Source organism: Vicugna pacos, chromosome 18 (assembly GCF_048564905.1).
Source record: "Vicugna pacos chromosome 18, VicPac4, whole genome shotgun sequence".
Taxonomy (NCBI): domain Eukaryota; kingdom Metazoa; phylum Chordata; class Mammalia; order Artiodactyla; family Camelidae; genus Vicugna; species Vicugna pacos.
Genome location: NC_133004.1, coordinates 22,638,880 through 22,657,155, shown reverse-complemented (window position 1 = coordinate 22,657,155; position 18,276 = coordinate 22,638,880). Strand labels below are relative to the sequence as shown.

General features: G+C 43.8%; 1 protein-coding gene across 2 annotated transcripts in view; it reads right to left on the bottom strand.

The window, feature by feature from the left end:
* Positions 1 to 18,191, bottom strand: part of UBN1 (ubinuclein 1) — a 37,322-nt gene extending 19,131 nt beyond the window's left edge. Inside the window, exons 1-8 of one of the 2 annotated variants that reach the window (XM_072942648.1) lie at positions 17,484 to 18,191; positions 13,444 to 13,731; positions 10,305 to 10,391; positions 9,611 to 9,706; positions 9,122 to 9,256; positions 8,313 to 8,416; positions 7,184 to 7,622; positions 891 to 961 (exon numbers count right to left, since the gene is read on the bottom strand). In XM_072942648.1, the coding sequence (XP_072798749.1) occupies positions 891 to 961; positions 7,184 to 7,622; positions 8,313 to 8,416; positions 9,122 to 9,256; positions 9,611 to 9,706; positions 10,305 to 10,391; positions 13,444 to 13,692 (1,181 nt within the window). In that variant the 5' untranslated portion in view covers positions 13,693 to 13,731; positions 17,484 to 18,191. The remainder of the gene's footprint in view (positions 1 to 890; positions 962 to 7,183; positions 7,623 to 8,312; positions 8,417 to 9,121; positions 9,257 to 9,610; positions 9,707 to 10,304; positions 10,392 to 13,443; positions 13,732 to 17,483) is intronic. The other variant, XM_015239332.3, reaches the window with a different exon arrangement.
* Between the last annotated feature and the right edge of the window lie 85 nt (positions 18,192 to 18,276).

Genomic DNA, 18,276 nt, shown 5'->3' with positions numbered 1-18,276 from the left:
AGATCCCCATGCCTCCTGCGTCCCCCTCTCCACGAGCAGAGCTCTGTGTGTCACCAGTCCCCCGAGCCCTCTACACTTGGCACGCTCCAGCAGACACTGTGGACACAACCCTCTCTCTCATCTGCGCCGACTCTCGGGGGCTCTCTACAGCCCAGGCTTCCTGACCCAAGTGTCCAATCCCCATCCTGGCCAGGCAAAGATCTTTGCTAGAATATTCCCTAGCCTCGACAAGTACATGTGCAAAATCCTCAGCTGTTGAGCAGTAAGTTTCCTCTGCTACGTGACACAACCCGGAGAGAAGCTGCCAAAGTTGGAGGGCCAGATACAAAGGATCTGGTTTGGGTTTATATGTGTGGGTTTTCCTTTTTCCTTTTTTCTGCTTTTTAATCCAATTCATACAATGTGGTATCTCAGAGGTTTGGGTGTTTGGGAGAAGTGCTGTAGGATGATGACCTCTGGCCTTGGGAGCAAAACTGTGAACAAGAAGAGAAGGACCAGGTATGCAGAGGAGAGCCCCAGGAGGGCAGGGCCCTTGCTTGCACCAAGCTGTCTCTTACTTTCCTCAGAGACGGGCAAGCAACACCTCTCTCCTCTCATTTCATGCTTACACTTCCCACGGAGTCCTCCTCCAACGTGCCATGACCATTATACATACAGCGTTCTAATAACGTCTGCTGCCTAAGATCAGTAAGGTCTGTCGTGCCCTGGAGACAAACATTTGGTGTCCTCTGCCCCCAGCCTTTTTTAAAAGAATAAAACAATAAAAACCAATTTTTTAAATCTCATCAGCGTTTTTTAATCTCACAGTAGTTCAAGTGTACTCCCACTTTCCCCTGGCCTGCTGAACCCAGCATGTTAACAGCAGATACAAAGAAACAAAAGATACTCACTCTAAGAGGACGCCATTAACATCCTGGGTGAAGAACTTCTGTCTGCTCTCCCCCTCAGCAGCTCTGGCAGCCTGGTTCACAGCAGACAGTAACATCTGTTAGTGCGCTTCCCCACGGCCCGCACACTCACCCATAGGCACAAAAGCCGTCAGAACACCTGCTGATAAAATCTCACCACGCTCTTCCTCCCCTACTCAGCCCTAGCGCAGATTAAGTTCACCTAATAACTACGTGATCCTGAAATGGTATATACCCAGCTCTCTTCACATGCTGCTGAAGCATCTATGGATGGTCCCTTCTTCCCAGGACTTGAAACAGCAGTCACATAAAAGAAAATCAGAGTCAAGGCAATCATGAAGCATCTGGTGCAGCCAGCTAGCTAACTCCTGTGCCCAGCACTCACTTCATCATATAAACTGTCATGAGTTGGAATCTATGTATCTACAGTACAAAACAACCAAGAACGTTAACAAACATGTAAGATTTGAAGGCCTTTATCCATCAAAATAACAACAAGTAATATGCTGCTTTAGCATTTAAGGACTGTAATTCTTTTTAAATTCATAATCCACTTACAGTATATTACAAATTCTACTACTCAGACTACTGGAATGACTAACATACCTGACTACCTGTTAACACAAGATAGAGCAGGTTATACTATGCAGTGTTTTGTTTCCCACGAGTACACAGTTAACACCCGGGATTGCAAGGTTGGCGACCTCTACAGCAACCACCATAGGCACGATGCACAAGGGAGGAAAGCAAACTGCAAAAGTCTGAACCAGTGGTTCTCTCTTTGGCTGCACACTGGAAGCACCTGGCAGCTTTCCCCACTTTAGACCCATCACATCAGAATCTCTGGGGATTACTATTTTCTTTAAAGAGGCCCAAGTGTCAGTACTCTTTAAAAGTGAAACCTAATGCTGCACACCAGAAATTGACCCAACACTGTAAACTGGCTATACTTCAATTTAAAAAAAAAAAAAGAAGTAACTCTGGTAACTGGCATGCAGAGGATCGAGAACCACTGATCTAAATCTAAGAGATGCTGGACCAAAGGCTTTAGGCAAAATAAAATTTCAGGCTTGATATATAATAATGATGGCAAACAAAGACATTAAGGTGACTGAAACAAAATGATTAACCCTGATCAACTCGCTGAAGCAGCAGACACTGACAGCCACCCCACGTGCCTTCCTCTCATGGCATCCTCTGGGTCCTCTGCTGACCTCTGACTCCATCCTGTCTCCTCCACTAGCTCCTTAGCTGCAGGTGGACTGTAAGGTTCTATCTAGAACCCTCTTCACATAAAAGCATCTCCCCCTCAGCCTCAAAATAACACAAATGCATGTAGGTCTCTCAAATCTAAACCTCTACCCTATACCCTTTTTTCTAAGCTCTGGATCAGAACTTCCAATTACTTCTACGAATGAATGAATGACTGACCCTCTGGTTTGCAAACTCAACTTGCCCAAAACCAAAGCCACTAGCTCCTGCTCTTCCTCCTGTGTTCCTACTTCTCATAACAGTACTCCTTCCCTCTTAAATCCATTCAATCTTTTCTAAGCCCTTCAGCAGCTCTTCCCAAGCAGAGAATCAACCCAAACTCCTCTACCTGGCATTTAGGGTCCTCTAGGTCCTGGCCCCAGCCATCCACTCCAGCCCGCATCTCCCACATAACCAGGGGTCCCTGTTATCCACCAACTCGCCCATAGTCAGCTCTGTGCCCTGGCTTCTACAGGCCATCTTTCCCAGGAGGCTGGCCAAGCCTGTTGCCTCCAATTTGATTCTCATTCCTCCCTGAGTCTGACTGTCCACCTGGCTACCCAGCGGGCCACCCAAACATCACAGAGCTTATTTCATCCTGCTCTGTCCCACAGTCAGGTGTGGTCCATCTGTACAAGCTCATGAAGAACAAGAAGTGAATGTTACCCATCAATACATTCCCCACCACTGCCTACTAACAAATGTCAGCTGAATGGATAAATGAACAGATACCACTGAAAAAATGAAAACTAGAGGAGGAAAAGCTTAGTACCAAACAAAACCTGCAGAGGATACGCAAAACTCAAATTCCTGCAGATCCCTCAGCTAGAGGCAAGCACAGAGGCCTGAGATGACAGGGGGTGAAATGGACAGATGGAAAGGGAACAAAGAAAGGGCATCATTGTAACCCCTTCACCTGCCACTTCCTACAGTCAGAGGATATGGAATTCCACTGGGGCACCCTTAATGTATGGGGATTATGATTTTTGTTGTGATGAGAAAACAAAACTGAGTCATTCTTTCACTTGAGCTTACACACTGCTAGTTATAAGATGCAGAAGCACCTCCATGTTAATTAAATCTAATTAATACATATTTCAAATTCCTCACTGTCAGACCTGTCAACAGCTTAGGTTTCCAATCAAATTTTATCTTTAGGTATCAGCCATTTCAGAAGCTTTCTAGCTATATAATTTTTTAAAGTTTGTTTTTTCTTGATGCCTTTTGAAATGTGTGTGTGTGTGCGGTTTTTTTTTTTCCTGATGCCTACTGAATCATGCAGACCAGTAACTCTGAGGACCTGGTTTCATAATGAAAATAATTAGTCAAGTGCTGCATTTTTAAATAAATCTAATTAAAGGATATATTTTTGATAGTCTTTCAGAAAGAAGTGAGATCTCTCAACCCTAAAGAGACGCACCTTTGCCCAAAGAGTTACATGAATCAATCAATCCTAAATTAACCAGGATATGACATTAAACCAAACCATGCTGACCAGATCATGCTGATTTACAACAGTCCCAGTAGCCTTCTGATGAGCTGTTGCATTCATCATAAGCAGCCACGTGTAGGCTTTCAGCACCTAGATCACAACCTTACACTGTACCTGTTTTTGCCTAAATAGAATGAAATCTGGCATGACTTTCTTTTTCAAAAAGACCAAACAAGTTGGGGTTTTTTTCTACCTTATTCTCCTTGGATCCATGTCTCCCTGGTTTTGCAATATAGGGTTCTAACTGTAAAGGAGGGTAAGCAGTGAGCAGGTAGAGGGGTGGGTGACGCTGGATGTTTCTTTTCTGTCTTTAGTATCATTTCCACTTTATGTCTGACTAAAGAGGAGCAAAACAGGCCTGGGTCATCTGTATGGAGCAGGCTGAGTAGCTGCCACAACAACAGCAACCTGAAGGGGTGACATACCTGAGCTTTCCAACAACCGAGACAAAAGGCACAAAAGACACAATCAACACACATTAAAAGAAGATAAAGAGGGAAAGGCCATCAAATCAAAGCACCGGGTTGCCTGGGGCCCATAAAAATGTGCACCATGAGGAAGCAAGAAGTGGAAGAGGGGCTTAACCTGAGAAGAGAACAGTACACACTGCTGGGGCACCCAAGGTTGCTCTCTCAGAGCACCTCTTTAATGTATGGAAGTTTTCAAATATATTTTTAAGTTTTAAGCATCACATCTAGTTAGAAGATAAATCTAATTTTTGCTTCCCACAGCAAAACTCTTTCCCTGAGAGATCAATACACATCAGACTAGAATCCGCTTAAGGAATGTGGCGGACTGCAAACAGGACCACAGACTCCTCCCCTCCCAGCACGTGCATTCCTGCAAGGAGAGGTGGCCTCTAGTTTCCCAGCCCTCAAATCTGGTTTGCACTGGGGACTCATTTACCAATACAGAGTGGCAGAAGCGAGTGGTACACACTACTTCCAAGGCTAGATCATGAGGGCCTTACAGCTTCCACCTTCGCCCTCTTGAAATGTTGCCCTGAGACCGTCATGCTCTGAAAAGACCCAGGATGAAAGACAGGAGGAGAGAGAGGCCGTCCCATCCTGGTGGTCCCAGTGCCCAGCCATCTTGCCAGCTGAATGCAGCCCCAAGAGAGAGCCCAAGCAGGACCAGAAAACAAACCACCTGGCCAACCCACAGAGTCAGGATAAACGAGGTGCTGTGTGAAGCCACCAAGTTGAGGGGGCAGGGAGGCACAGTTTAGACAGCAGTAAAAACTGATACGTGTATCATCTAGGGCCAAGACTTAAAATCTAAACTATTACAAAAATAAAGGAAATAAGATGGAAAAACAGAAAGAGAAGAGGAGTGAAAAACAAAGTGAGAAACACATAAACACTGCTAATGTTATAGTTATATACATCAAGTTTAATTTAAATATTAAAAATGCAATGAAATGTCCAGTTCAAGATCTAGGACAGGGATTCTTATCGAGGATCCAAACATCCACGCATGGCTTTTGAAATCATATGCAATTTTGTGTACACAGGCATTTCTTTCCCTGGGAGGGTTATCTTTCCCAGCAGATTCTCAATAGGGCGGGGTCTGCCCTAGAGCCCTCGTGCACACTATGCGGGAGGCTCCAGGTGCCCCAAGTGCAGGGCCCTGGTGGGAACGGAGCAGCTGGGGATCCTTTGGAGTGTCATTAAGTAAATTTCTAAAATAAGCCTTCTTTTTCATGCAACCATTAAAAGTAATGAGGGCTTTACAATAATATTTATTAAGTGAAAAAAGCAGGAAACAATTATTCACAACTATAATTACAACTGCATAAAAATATATACACAGAGGCTAAAAATGAATATGTAAAGTGAAAATAGTTTTCTGATTGGCGGGGTGATAGGTAATACCCATTTGCTACCCCATTTCTCGAGTTTCTTCATGCTGTTTACAGGAGAAGGGCCTGTAAGGTGATGACTATCAATTTCACACTTGAACATTACTTTCAAGCCAAAACAGCAATGTCTGCTGGTCACCACCTCCTCACCAGGCCCCAAGTCTACCTTACCTGTGGGATCCTGAACCCAGTCCCCATCATGCCCAAGAGACAACCAAGACTCGGCAATCGCTGAGGAAGGACAGCTTGCTCAGTGTCCCTAAAAGGACTCCAGAAAGTGGAGATTTTCTGGACTCACCACCCTATGCCCTTTCACATTAAGCAACTTTGTTTCCACTAGATTTGTCCATCTTTCTCAAGACAAAGAAATGAGACTAAGTTATCAAACTAGAACACAACCTTTGGTGGGAACAGGGACACCTCCAAGAATTGTTTTTGTCTTTTCTCTAAAAAACCGGATGGCTCCTGCCACACATACCTCACTTAGCTCACTCAACAAGGCTTTCAGAAGCTACAAAACAATCTGATTACAAACGGAGCAGTGAGAAGAACAAGGAGTAATGTTTTTCAACATAAATTCTGAGAGCAAGTACAGGACAGTATGCTCAAATGTGCCAAGTTCAGATTAAACTACTTCCACCTTAGTGTCCTGTTCAGACACACTCTGAATCCTGACAGGGCATAATTCATTTAAATTGTCACATCCAAATAGAATGCTGTGCACGTTCTCCGAGGATGGACTAGAGATCTGAGTTAAGACGTCTCATTTAACTCGTGCTGTGTTCACGTATTTTGGGGAAGTGAGAAAATCACTTGTAGCAGTGGTTAACATTTTGCCCTGCGCTAAAACACAAGAGATACTATATGCAACAGTGACTCTGAAACACTATGAGAATCACTGGTTTAAAACTTGAGCTACAGGGTATACGTGCCTCCCTCAGAGCTGTGTCACAAGTCATGGTGTCTAAGGTAAAATGTTATTTTAACTAAGAGGTAACTGTCATCATAATGAATGACCTGTGCTTGGTTCAGAGTCAGTATCTGTGTATTACTGAATTGACAGCCCCCAGAGGAGGGGAACACAGGAGCAATGTCTGCTATATTCCGAAGGCTGTCATTGTTTTTAATGGGGCATGGACAGCGTTTATGGTTCAGCTCCCTTTTATTTATCACAATTTAGTATTTCTATAATCACTACCTGACACTGGTTGGTGATGTGCAAATCCAGGGAGCAACTAAACCCAGTGACAATTAAGTATATGCCCCGTACCTATGTAACATATGCCTGCAAACTTCTATGAATTTTCAAAACCTTCAAAAGATTACTGAAAAGATGGATCTCTGCCTCAGCTGCCTGCTGCCAACATTGAGTGTCCATCTATCACACAAAAGGAAATATACTCTGACAGGCAGAGAGTGGAAAGAGAAAATCTCTCCAGAAGAAAGTAAGCTTTGCAGGACTGAAGGATCCATGAATGGCCTAGAAATATGCCTGACAGGCAGAGCTTACCCTGTTGCCTCACTAGGGATGAGAAGAGAGCTTGGGAGAGCTGACATTGGAGCTGCCCACTCACTAAGGGGTGCTCTGGGCTGTGAGCTTCAAGTGGTTCAGGACCAACATCGATCGGCCCAAACCGTTTCCAGGAGAGCCCGGCCACTCTGTCACCATACCTGAGCCAGCTCCTTAACGCGCTTCTCCAGGGGCGCAGGCAGGCCTTCGGGAAGGGAAGAGGGCTGCCTGAATTCCTGGTCCAGTCCCACCCCAAGGGAATCGCTTTCATCATCCATATCACGGAAAGGGCTTCCTTCTGGAGACTCACTGAGCAGCTGCTCCAAGTCCAAGTCAGTCAGTGCGTCCATGGCAGTGGCTGCCTGGAGCAAGTCGTTGTCAGAAGTAGAGCCAAAGAGTGAGAGCAAGGGGTCAGAGGTGCCCTCCAGTTCCCGCAGGCCCTGAGCTTCCGCTGCTGAGACCGCTACAGGCTTGTGCTCTTCGTCCCTCTTTCTCTGAGCCTCTTTCTCCTTCTGAAATTTCTTCAGCATCTCTTTAACACTCAAGGCCCCAGAATACTTCTTTTTCTTCTTCTCCTTACTGGCATTGAGGGCTGTGAAGCTGCAAGCAAAGGAGAAACTGGTTACTAAGTACCCCTGAAAAGGGAAATGCACAGAGGGACTTCAGCCCTGCTCCCAACGCAATGGTCTGGGAACCTCAGTCACAAGTCCACCCTGTTACTCCTCCTCCCTCTTCTTGGCATGTGGAGCTCCTTCTTGCTGAGACCAAAGCTTGAGATTTAATACAGGTTAGCAAAACAGTGTTATAAAACGCTACATATCCGATGGGTTTTTAAAAACCACAGCCAGGCTGAAATAAAAGCGGGGGCAAGAAAGACATTTCAAGGGAGAAAGCGGAGCAGAAGAGAGCGGCAGAAGAGAGCGGCAGCAGCTTGAAGGGCACCTGGGCTGAGACTGAGTGGGGCAGCAGAAGCAGGACCAGAGAAGACACAGGGGAGCACAGAGGAGAACTGGGGCAGAGGAGGGGTGTCCAAGAGAACAAGAAACATCGACAATCACAGTGACAGAAATAGCTGCCAGCACTAACAGTGGGACAGAGAGGACTCAGATGTCTGACACAGAGACGTGAGACTACTGGCCGCCCACATGGCACTGTGGGAGGTGTGAGGGGGACGGAAGGCCAGGCCCTGCTGCCTCTTCTGAAGCTGTGAGGAGGAGGGCGAGTCAGCTCCCAGGTGTCCTGCCCTAACAGTTCAGATTTCATCCTAGCAAAGAAGCTGCTGCCTCTCACCCGGCTTTGGAAAACTTGGACTTTTTCGATTTCTTCTCCTTGTCATAAGTGTCATCTTTTTTCTTCTTCTTTATCTTCTCACCACCTTCCTTCAACTTCCGCTTCTGAGAATTAAAGACAAGGCACAGTTACACGGCTCCCTAACTCTGGGAGCAAGTGCACTACACAGCACTGGCCTTGCTCCGCCCAGGGTACATCCTGAGAGCTGTCTTACTTCCTTCAGGAACAAAAGCTTTCAGATCGGGCCTTGGACCACAGACCTGCAGGTCAGTGCAGCATCCCCACTGACAGTGGCTCCTGGGAACACCTGGGCCTCAGGCGACAGAGGCTGCAGCCTGAACTGTTTCTGGTTTAAAATGAGCTGTATGAGGGCCTACCTCGAGTTTAAACACACCGGCAGTGGCAGATAGATTTCAAAATAAACTTATCTTAAACTTAACTTGTTTTCGTTGGGGTGACAACCCTGGGAACTGAAGTCCTCTACGTGTCTGCAGAAAAGGCTGGTGCAAACTCCCCTCACTCCACACCCTTCACTGCCCTCGTCCCCGCCCTGGGACCAACTCAAGAACAAATCCCTGCCGAGCCTGCTGGGACACAAGTGTGGATATAATGATTGAGATCTCCAGGTTCACGGCACCTCGCCATGGCACACGTGTGAGAACGGAACTGCCAACCTCGGCACGGCTCATGCCTTTCTGCCAATTTCCTGAGCCATCCTAAATCAGCACGTATCTGGCAAGTCCCCTACAGATCTTATAAGGTCACAAAATAAAGCACTTCTGAAATCCCGAAGCGAGCAACATTCTAACCTTTGGAGATTTTTTCTTCTTTTCTTTTATGAAGTCATCCTCAGATTCTGATGCTTGTCTAAACTGCAGGGTTCCCGAATTAATGTAAAATCCTCCATACTTTGTAGTCAAAGAAGCAGGAACAAGCTCATCATACTGAAGGGGGGAAACAAACGGTCAGCTCCAGGGTCTGGCACTACCATCCAAAGGTGCAGAGCTCGTCTTGACAGAGCAGCCGTGACTATGTCTCTCCATCACATTTCAGACGGCATGCTCAGATATGCTTCTGGTCTATCACTAATGTCCAAGTTAGATGGTGTTTTGGACAAATCTGATCACCATTTTCAGAGCGGGAGCCAAGGCCCAGATCAAGGTGTCACTTCCTCTCCCGTCAGTGAGGCTGCTTCCTCGAGCTAAGGGCAGGTCCACTCTGACTCCACCCCCAGCCTCCAGGCACTGTCGGCCGGCGGTCGCAGTGGTTCCCACTGGGCATCTTCATGAACTACTTACCGCCTCAGAGTTATCGATGAAGGAATCGGACTCATCATAACCATAACCCATATCAATCAAGTCTTGTATTCGGTCTTTTCTACGTTTCTTTCCACCCTAAAATTGAAAACAGATCATATGCTTCTTTTTTCTTGTAGTTATGGTAAGACTACCAAGCATGAGCTCTAGGTATTGCTACCATAGTTACCCTTTTAACAAATTTCTAAGTCTAAGGACACAGGCTTCTTTCAATACACAGAATTAATTGTTGCCTTGAACTCCATCAGCTAGTGACTGAAGGGTGTAAAGCACTGGAACAAGCTCATACTCCACCCCCTCCCAAAACCTCCTTCCTTGAAGACCTTTTAAAATCGAACAGAGCTGTAAATAGTGAGAATAAAGTGGCCTAAGACAGAAGAAAGAACTAAATGGCTTCATATGCTCTGTATTAAAACATTTATTCTCAGAATAAATTCTAAGGGTAAAAGCCCTTCTCATTTATTCATCCACTTAGCTCCACACACGAGCTGCTCCTGCATGGGTTTTTGTACCTTAATGTATTTGTTTAATAATTACATTCTGTCCTCTCCAAGCTCTACACTTGTTTCCACATCAGTGTTGATTAGATGATAAACCACTAAAGGAATATGGAAACGTTTGTAAATCTCCCCCACTCAACAAGGTTAAGTTCTGTTGTCCAAGAGAGCAATCTTACATATTTTTCTTCAAATTTCCGGGCAAGGGCCTCCACTTTATGCCTTTCCTTTTCTTCATCATTGAAAGGATCTGAGAAATCTTTCTTCTGTAAAGAGACCATTCCCACAAAAATAATAGTCACAAAAGAATTCCCATAATGCTATTCACAGTACCTTCACTGACTACTCAACACCTATAAACTGCATAATAAAAACTGTTTTTCAAAAAAAGACAAAGTAGAAATATGCTACCTTCCCATCAGTGTTTACCTTACTTGTTTAAGAAAGTAAAATTTCCATCCATGAGATTCAACAGAACGTGATTAAAGCCCACCATCGCCCACTGTCGCGCCAGGTCCTGCAGAGCCCCAGACAGGGCAAAGGGCCTTCAGTCAGGAACGCTCAACCCACGTAGACTGTGTTCCGTTATAACTCGTTTCCTCTGTAATCTTAAAAATTATCTTACGCATTTAAAAACATTATTCTAAGAAGGGGTCCATAGGCTTCACCAGATTTCCAAAGCAGTCAATGGCTCAAAAAGATTAAGAACCCACAGAACGTAGTGTAAGTTGTTGAGAAATATTCTGCCTTATTGGTTAGAAGAGTGGTATGAACTTGCACCTCCCTCAGTGCTACCAAAAGTCACACCCAATTTCATAGCATTGCCTTTCCTTAGAAGGTAAACAGAAGGAGCAATAGAAGGATCAATAATCTCTTCCCTTTCACTCTTAATACTCACTCCAGATACTTTCATGCAGTTTTCCAAAGTTTATTGATACTCTATAAACCGACTCTTGCATTTTTATAGAGTAAATTTTCCAGAGTTGGATCTTAAGCTTCTTTGGCATGGAATCTTAACAAAAGACTCCTGTATCAAACACACTTAAGACTTTGGAGTAGTCTAAAAAATATTGGATGTTTGTTTGAAAACAAAATTCTCTCATCCCACACTTCCATCTCTGCCTACTGAAATCTCACTCAACCATAAAGGATCAGTGAAATGCTTTAGGGTATACATGTAGAATGGAATGCTATACAATGTACATACTATAAATGGTTGGTCTTTAAAACAGCTCGTCTGTATATTCTAATTTCTCTACAATGATTGCATATAATCTAAGTGGTTCAAATAATTTTAGGAAATTCCACCAATCTGGAATAGCACTGGATAATGTGCATTCCTTAATGCTCTGTGAACAGTAGTCATCCACTATATCCTGAGAGTATGAGGATCCACTTCTGCCAACACAGCATCAAGAACGTGAGCTTTCTCTGTCCAAGCCCTCCAGGACCCACATTTCTACCAGACTTAAACAATTACCACGCTGTAACTCCTGTTACCTGTGTTGTATAATTCTCCTAAAACATCTACAAGATCGCAGAGTTCCTTTGAGGCTGGCACGGCAGCTTCACCACCTTTATACAGTCCTCAGCACAGAGCCTTCACATTGTGAGAAAGACATGCTTAATGAGTTAATACATGAATGTGTCAGATTACATTGTGCTTTGAACACTGCAGAGTAGACATGATGAGCCAGGAGTTCTGAACCTGAAAGCCAGGAGTGAATCCCCTGAAACTGGATCCAAAGTATTCTGTGTAGGCCCCATGCATTTTTCTGAAATCAAGGAGGGCATCTGAACCCCAAAACTGGTGAAATCAGAGCACTGGGGTTCTAATTTCAATTAATCTACTGATTTGGTTTGAGCCCATAAATAAGCACTTTAACCCATCTCTGCTACTTCCTCTTCCTCTCAAGAAAGAAGATACTATTCCTACTTTGGAAAAGCATTTGTGAGTGGATCTGAAATGTCTTTTTCTCACCCCGCCCACTGGCCATCATACAACAGGCTGACCCTTGGCACAGACTCATTTGGCTTCCATTCAGCCAATCAGATCTTTATCAAGGAAACACATTTTTATCTGAATAAAGAAAAGTGTATAATCCTTCTAACCAAAGGCACTCACCCCACACAGCACACTCATGGATTAGACTGAAGGAGCACTGGCCACTGAGGCAATCTGCCGGAAACTGCACCTGCGTGAGCTCATCGACCCTCAGACATGCTGCGAGCCAAGTACTCGTCTAATCCCACTGCACTAGGAGCCACTCTACAGGTAAAAATGCTGCAGGTGCAGGCCCTTACTAACCTTTCCCTCTGAGGCTAGCCTAGTGCATTTATATGAAATACAGTAACATGAAAAACTGATCTAAGCTGTTACAAATCAGGGCAGTGGTTACAACTGAGAGCCAAGGTAGTATTTTGGGAGGGCCGGAGGAGGGTTTCTGGTACCCTGGAAAATGCTGTATTTTGTAATCAAGGTGCAGGTTACATGACTGTGTGTTTGTGAAAATCCATCAAGTTGTGTATTTATCATACGTGCACTTTTCTTATGTATACAATTCAGTTAAAAAGTTTATAAAAAAATTTTTACAATGTTAATGAGTTGCTGAAACATCAGTAATAACTAAAGCCGGGTGATGGGTACCTGGGGGCTTATTATGCTGTTCTCCCTACTCTGTACCAGTTTGAGAAGTTCCACACTAAAAAAAGTAAAACCAATCTGCCAGGAAAATAAATAGATAATTTAAAACACATTTAAAGAATCAAACTGATTCTCAAAAGCCCTAAAGGCTACAATTCAATTCTGGTACCAAATAAAAAAAACAAAAAAAACTCCAAAAAACAAAACCCACAAAAATAGGTTTCTATTCATCCAGGTAAAGAAGCTATACAGATTACTGTGTTTAGATGAAATGAGCAGTCATGTCCTTTCTTGTCTGTCCTTATATTAGGCTGAGTGAGATTCCCTGAGAAGATCGAAATGCCCAGCATGAAACTCCAGCACCGAAAAGCCAGGGGCTGGGTCACATTTACACGTAACATTTATAGCCTTGGCATGAAAAATTTGTTGTTTATTCATATTAATCAGCCATAATTCAAATCACATATTTTCTCTAGCATAAAGCAGGAAAATGGTTCTAAAAAGAATTCTATCCCTTTCTGCCAGAGGCAAAACCCAGCAAACCTTGTGCCTGCTTTGTGCAGAAGGCCAAAGCCTCTCCAGCGTTGCTTCCTTCCACCCTCTGGAAGCCCCATTCGCACGCACTGCCCTGAGTGTTAGATCTGTGGAGTGAGCCTGGGGCCACTGGGACGTACCTTGTCTGTGGGCTGAAGTCCTTTCACCTTCCCTCGTAAGTTCTTCACCAGCTCTGGGTAGAAGAACTCTGGGCAGCGCTTATGATCCGGCTCAAAGAGGGTAAGTGTAATTCGAACGGCTGCTGCAGCCGGTTCGCAGTCCTGATGCTGCTCCGCTCCCCCAACCTCCTCTTTCCGGGATTTCTTCAAAAATGCAGGATTCAGAGAACCTGGGAGAGAGGTGAACTGGACCCTGTGGGGCTCCGACATGGCTACCAACAAGTCTTAGCAGGTGTCACTGCATGGCTTCTGTTAACATTGAAAAGAAGAGCCAGGTCAGAGCAAGATGGTAAAAATGACTTTTTTCTGTTCAGTTATACAGATTTAAGTCAAAAAGAATTTCACTGTCAAGAAGAATCATTATTAAATTTATCTTAATTACCATTTACTGATAAATACTATTTATCTTATACATAAAAATTTTCATATAGATATAAAAAGCACCCCAAATCCTATCATCCAGAGATAATCACTGTTTAGCATGCTTTCCAGTCTTTTTTCTATGCACATCCACTAGATCCTTGACATTAGAGAACCTATGCTGACAGAGTCTGAAAGAATCCTCAGAATTGCAAAGAATCCTCGAGAATATTGGGGTTTTTTTCTTTTAATTTATCCAACACCTTTTTTTTCTTCTTGCTGAGAATAATCTTTCTTAAAACTTCTTTATTTTCATTACCAGCAGTTTACTTTCATGTAGGGCCATTCTTCACAATGACAAAGTTTTTATCAGTTTACAGAGGTACTGCCTACTCAGGGGTAAGTAAGACCAGTGTCTCGGGGCTTCTGGGGCTCACTTCCTATAACACCAGCCTCTCACCACCCAAACTTGGGCCTCAGCAAAGTGACAAATTATCACACGCCAAAGACCTTCAAAGTTGCTTGGAAACGGTGAAAGTATATTGTGAACTCCAGAATTCCAAGGGTTTACAAAATAGAAATATGTAAATCACACTGTATGTACTGTGCGTGCTTCATATGTTAACTCGGTGTCCTGCCTTTTAAAACTCACATTCTATCACATCAATAAAAATATTATTTATAAACATTCTTCAATTTACAAAGAATTGTATGTCATTACAGTCTTGTTTATATATGAAAAATGACAGAAACAACCTGGAGTCCAGCATTAAGGGAATAGTTGAAAAATACAGCTTTTTTTATTGATTTGTAAGGGCTTTTAATATATTACAGATATGTAACATGGATGATAAATATGTAACACCTCTCATACCTCTTTTTTTTCTGCTTTGTTATTTACTGTTTAATTTTACATAGAGTGAGGTATGATGAAAGAAGAAATTTTAACTTTTTATGCAGTTAAAACTAGGCTCTTTTCCCTTATGGCTTCTTCCATTTCTTTTATGCCTAAAATCTCCTCCTCCAACCAAATAATTCTTGTAGAAGAGTTTATCCATTCTTATTTTACAGACACATTTTTCACATCGAACTCTTTAACCCAAGTTGAATTTACTGTAAGGTGAGAGGTGAGGCTCTAATCTGGTTTCTTCCCAGCATCAAAATCACCAAATAATCCCTCTTTTCCCTGCTGATTTGGCACAAGTCCTATATACCATAAGGTCTATTTCTGAAATCTATCCCACTATACCAATTCAGTATCTAGACTCCTTAACCAGTACAACATAATTTTGAAAAATTCTATGATTATATTTTAATAACTTAAAGATTCATCTTTATTCTTTTTCTTTTAAAAGTAATACCAGTAACACTTGGCTGTTCTAGTCTATTTATTATTTCATATCAATTTTAAAATAATTTTGACTAGTTCCCCCAAAAATCACACTATATTTTGATTATAAATGAATCATAAGTGTGAATTACTTCAGGAAGGTTTACATATGTTCTATATATCCACATACATTATGTGTATTCATATACAAGTAATATTGACTCTTCCTATTACAACCAGAAGATTTGTAATCTCTAAGACTAGGTAGGGGAATAAAATATCTAAAAATGAAGAGTTAATTCTAATTAGGAAGGAAAGCAACTGGCAGCAAAACAGGTTGGTGGTGCAAAAGACCATCATGCACTAATATGGCTAAAGAAATTCTCCTAAAAGAAATTTTCAAGGCCCCCAGACACATCTGTGATGCACTGGGTTGTGAAAATAAATGCCGGCTGAAAGGTGAAGGCATTTATAAAAGAAGGCGAAGTCTCACTATAAGAAGAGACTCTACAAGTTAACCAACCGATGGGATGCAGGAAGGTCATCTTGGAAGTGGACAATAGGTCCCTGCCCTGTTCAGGCAGTAATTTTAAAATGCAACCTTATCTTGGCCCAAATTTTAGATAGTGTAACTTCAATCCACCTAGATGGTAAAAATGCTTCTCTCGGTTGTGTGAGTGACTTTGCAGGCCTGAGAAATTATAGAAATAAAGGCTAGAAAACAAGTAAATCAAACCTATAGCATATTAACACTTAGATTTTGAATTAAGTTTTATAGTCATCATGATAATTGCGGTTGACTGGCACTAAGTCATTTGAAACATTTGAGAGAATCAGACATATTAGTGAATATTACTTACAATGCTTAAGTAAATATAACTAAATTTGAAAGTGTGCTTTTAAAAGACCTAACATTTACATATTTATCAGACTTAACAAGAGTTAAGTTCATGGAAAGATTTTACTTTAAAGTTTACAAGTTCACTGTTTTAGAATTTTGAAGTATTTGAGAGAACAAGCATATAAACTTTAAATGCATGTTAAAATATTTAAGGGAATTAAATTTCATAAAAAGAGTTCATCGTTTAGGGGAATTTAATCTGTTAAACTGATGCCTTAATTGAAATTGTCAAAAATCAAATATATTAATTTTATGTAAACATTCTTAGATTTATAAATAAAACAAGGTTTGTCAATAAAGCTAAAAAAGCTTTAAAAAGCTAAGCATTTAAATACTCAATTTTAATGAGCTGAACACTATTCTAAATAAAAGCACAGTATTCTACAAACAAAAGCATCCTACGTAAAAAACTTAAACCGATGTTATCCAAGAAATACTAGCCTCCTGTTGTATGTCAGATTATTCCCAGGAGTGGTATTTGTTTGTTGTTATGCACCCTCCTTATCATATTTTCAAACTGGTGAAATGTAGGAACACTAACAATTTTATATGCTGATTTTGTAATTAGTCTCTTCAATAAACTCTTACTTTAATAGTTTTCTCTTACCTTTTTCAAAATAGTCTGTCTTATTATCCACAGAAATGAGAATTTTGCCCCTCCCTTATGAAAAATTATGTTTTATTTTTGTTTCATAGCCTATTACATTGGCTAGAACTACCAAAATAATAATCAGACAATATATTCTTTGCCATGTTCCTGACTAACGGGAACGTCCCCAGGTCCAGTGTGATGTTGATTTAAGATTCATATATTTTATGAAACCCTTAAAATACCTTTTAATTTCTCAAAAATAAAGAGTTTTTAAGTTAGGACAGTGTGTTGAATTTGATTATTTCCTGGAAACTTAAATATGCTTTAAATGATCAGTTCATCTTCAAAACAACACAAAACAGTAGATGACAGTTTCTGAAACTAGCTAAGTGTACTTTGGGGAAACTGAACTCCAAAGAAAAATCAGGCTGCGGACAAGCCAGGTCGCTAAAAACACGCTTACAAGTCTCCAAATAACAAAACGCCTATGGGAGATGCGTGTGCACCTGCTACCTTTTCAAGCAGGCGATGACTCAAGAGCCCGGTTCTAAGTCAAGTCAATAATTGACTTAAACTCTTTGTCTACAACTGGGACCTTCACATTTTTTCATTTTCTACCTGAGATACTGAAGTTTAGGGAGACGCTGTGCTGAACTACTGTTCACAGTTCCCCATTCAATGGTTTTAGTTTTAACGTACTGAAACTATGCCCGGCATCTGCCTTCCTGTTGTCACAACAGTCTGCTCCCAACTTCCCTAAAAGTGTCAAACTACAACAAGGCTTACGCGAAGAGCCCGGTCCCGACTAAGACACGCACCTTTGTCCCCGGCGCGACGCAGGCTACGGTCCCGCGGGCCGCACTCGTTCCCCCGTGGCCGTCCTCATGCCGGCCCGGGAGCCCGGGCTGCGGCGCTGCTAGCAGCCGGCCCCCGAGCCATGCCTCCCGGCGGGCAGCCGACCCACCCCGCGGCCCATGGCCGGGTCCCCGCGCGCCCGGGGAAGCCTCGCCGGCCGTGCCGCCGCGCGGACCCAGGAGGAAGTGGAGAGACGCCGGCTCCACGTCCGCCGGGCAACTCGGGACCTCGGGGAGAGCAGCACTGCACCCCGGGAGAACTTGCGGGGCGGACGCAGGCTCAGAGCCGCTCCACGGACGCCGGCCGTTAGAAAGCGCGCTCCGAAGGACCTGTTCGCCCCCCGGGCGCGGCCACGCACAGCCCGCCGAACGCGGGGCCCCGGGCGCGGGCGGAGGCTGGCTTCCAGGCCGCGCCGAGGTCCGTCAGGGCAGCTGCCGGCGCGGCGACGCCGTCAGCCCCGGGGCCCGCGCGGCACTAACCGCCGTAACCGAAGCGCCGAGAGGGAGGGGGCTGGAGACCAGGGTCCGGGGGCGGGGCGGGCCGCAGGACCGACTCCTTCGCTCACTCGGCCCGCCGCACCATCACCGCCGCCTCAGACCGCGGCGCTTCGTTGTCGCGAGCCGGAGGGAGGGGGAAGGAGCCGGGAGTCTCAGGGCCCCGGCGCGCGGAGACCGCGGCGCCCTGGTCACGTGCCTCTCGGTCAGCCAATGAGCCCGGGCGGGCGCAGTGACGTCAGGGCGACGGCGTGGCTGGTTT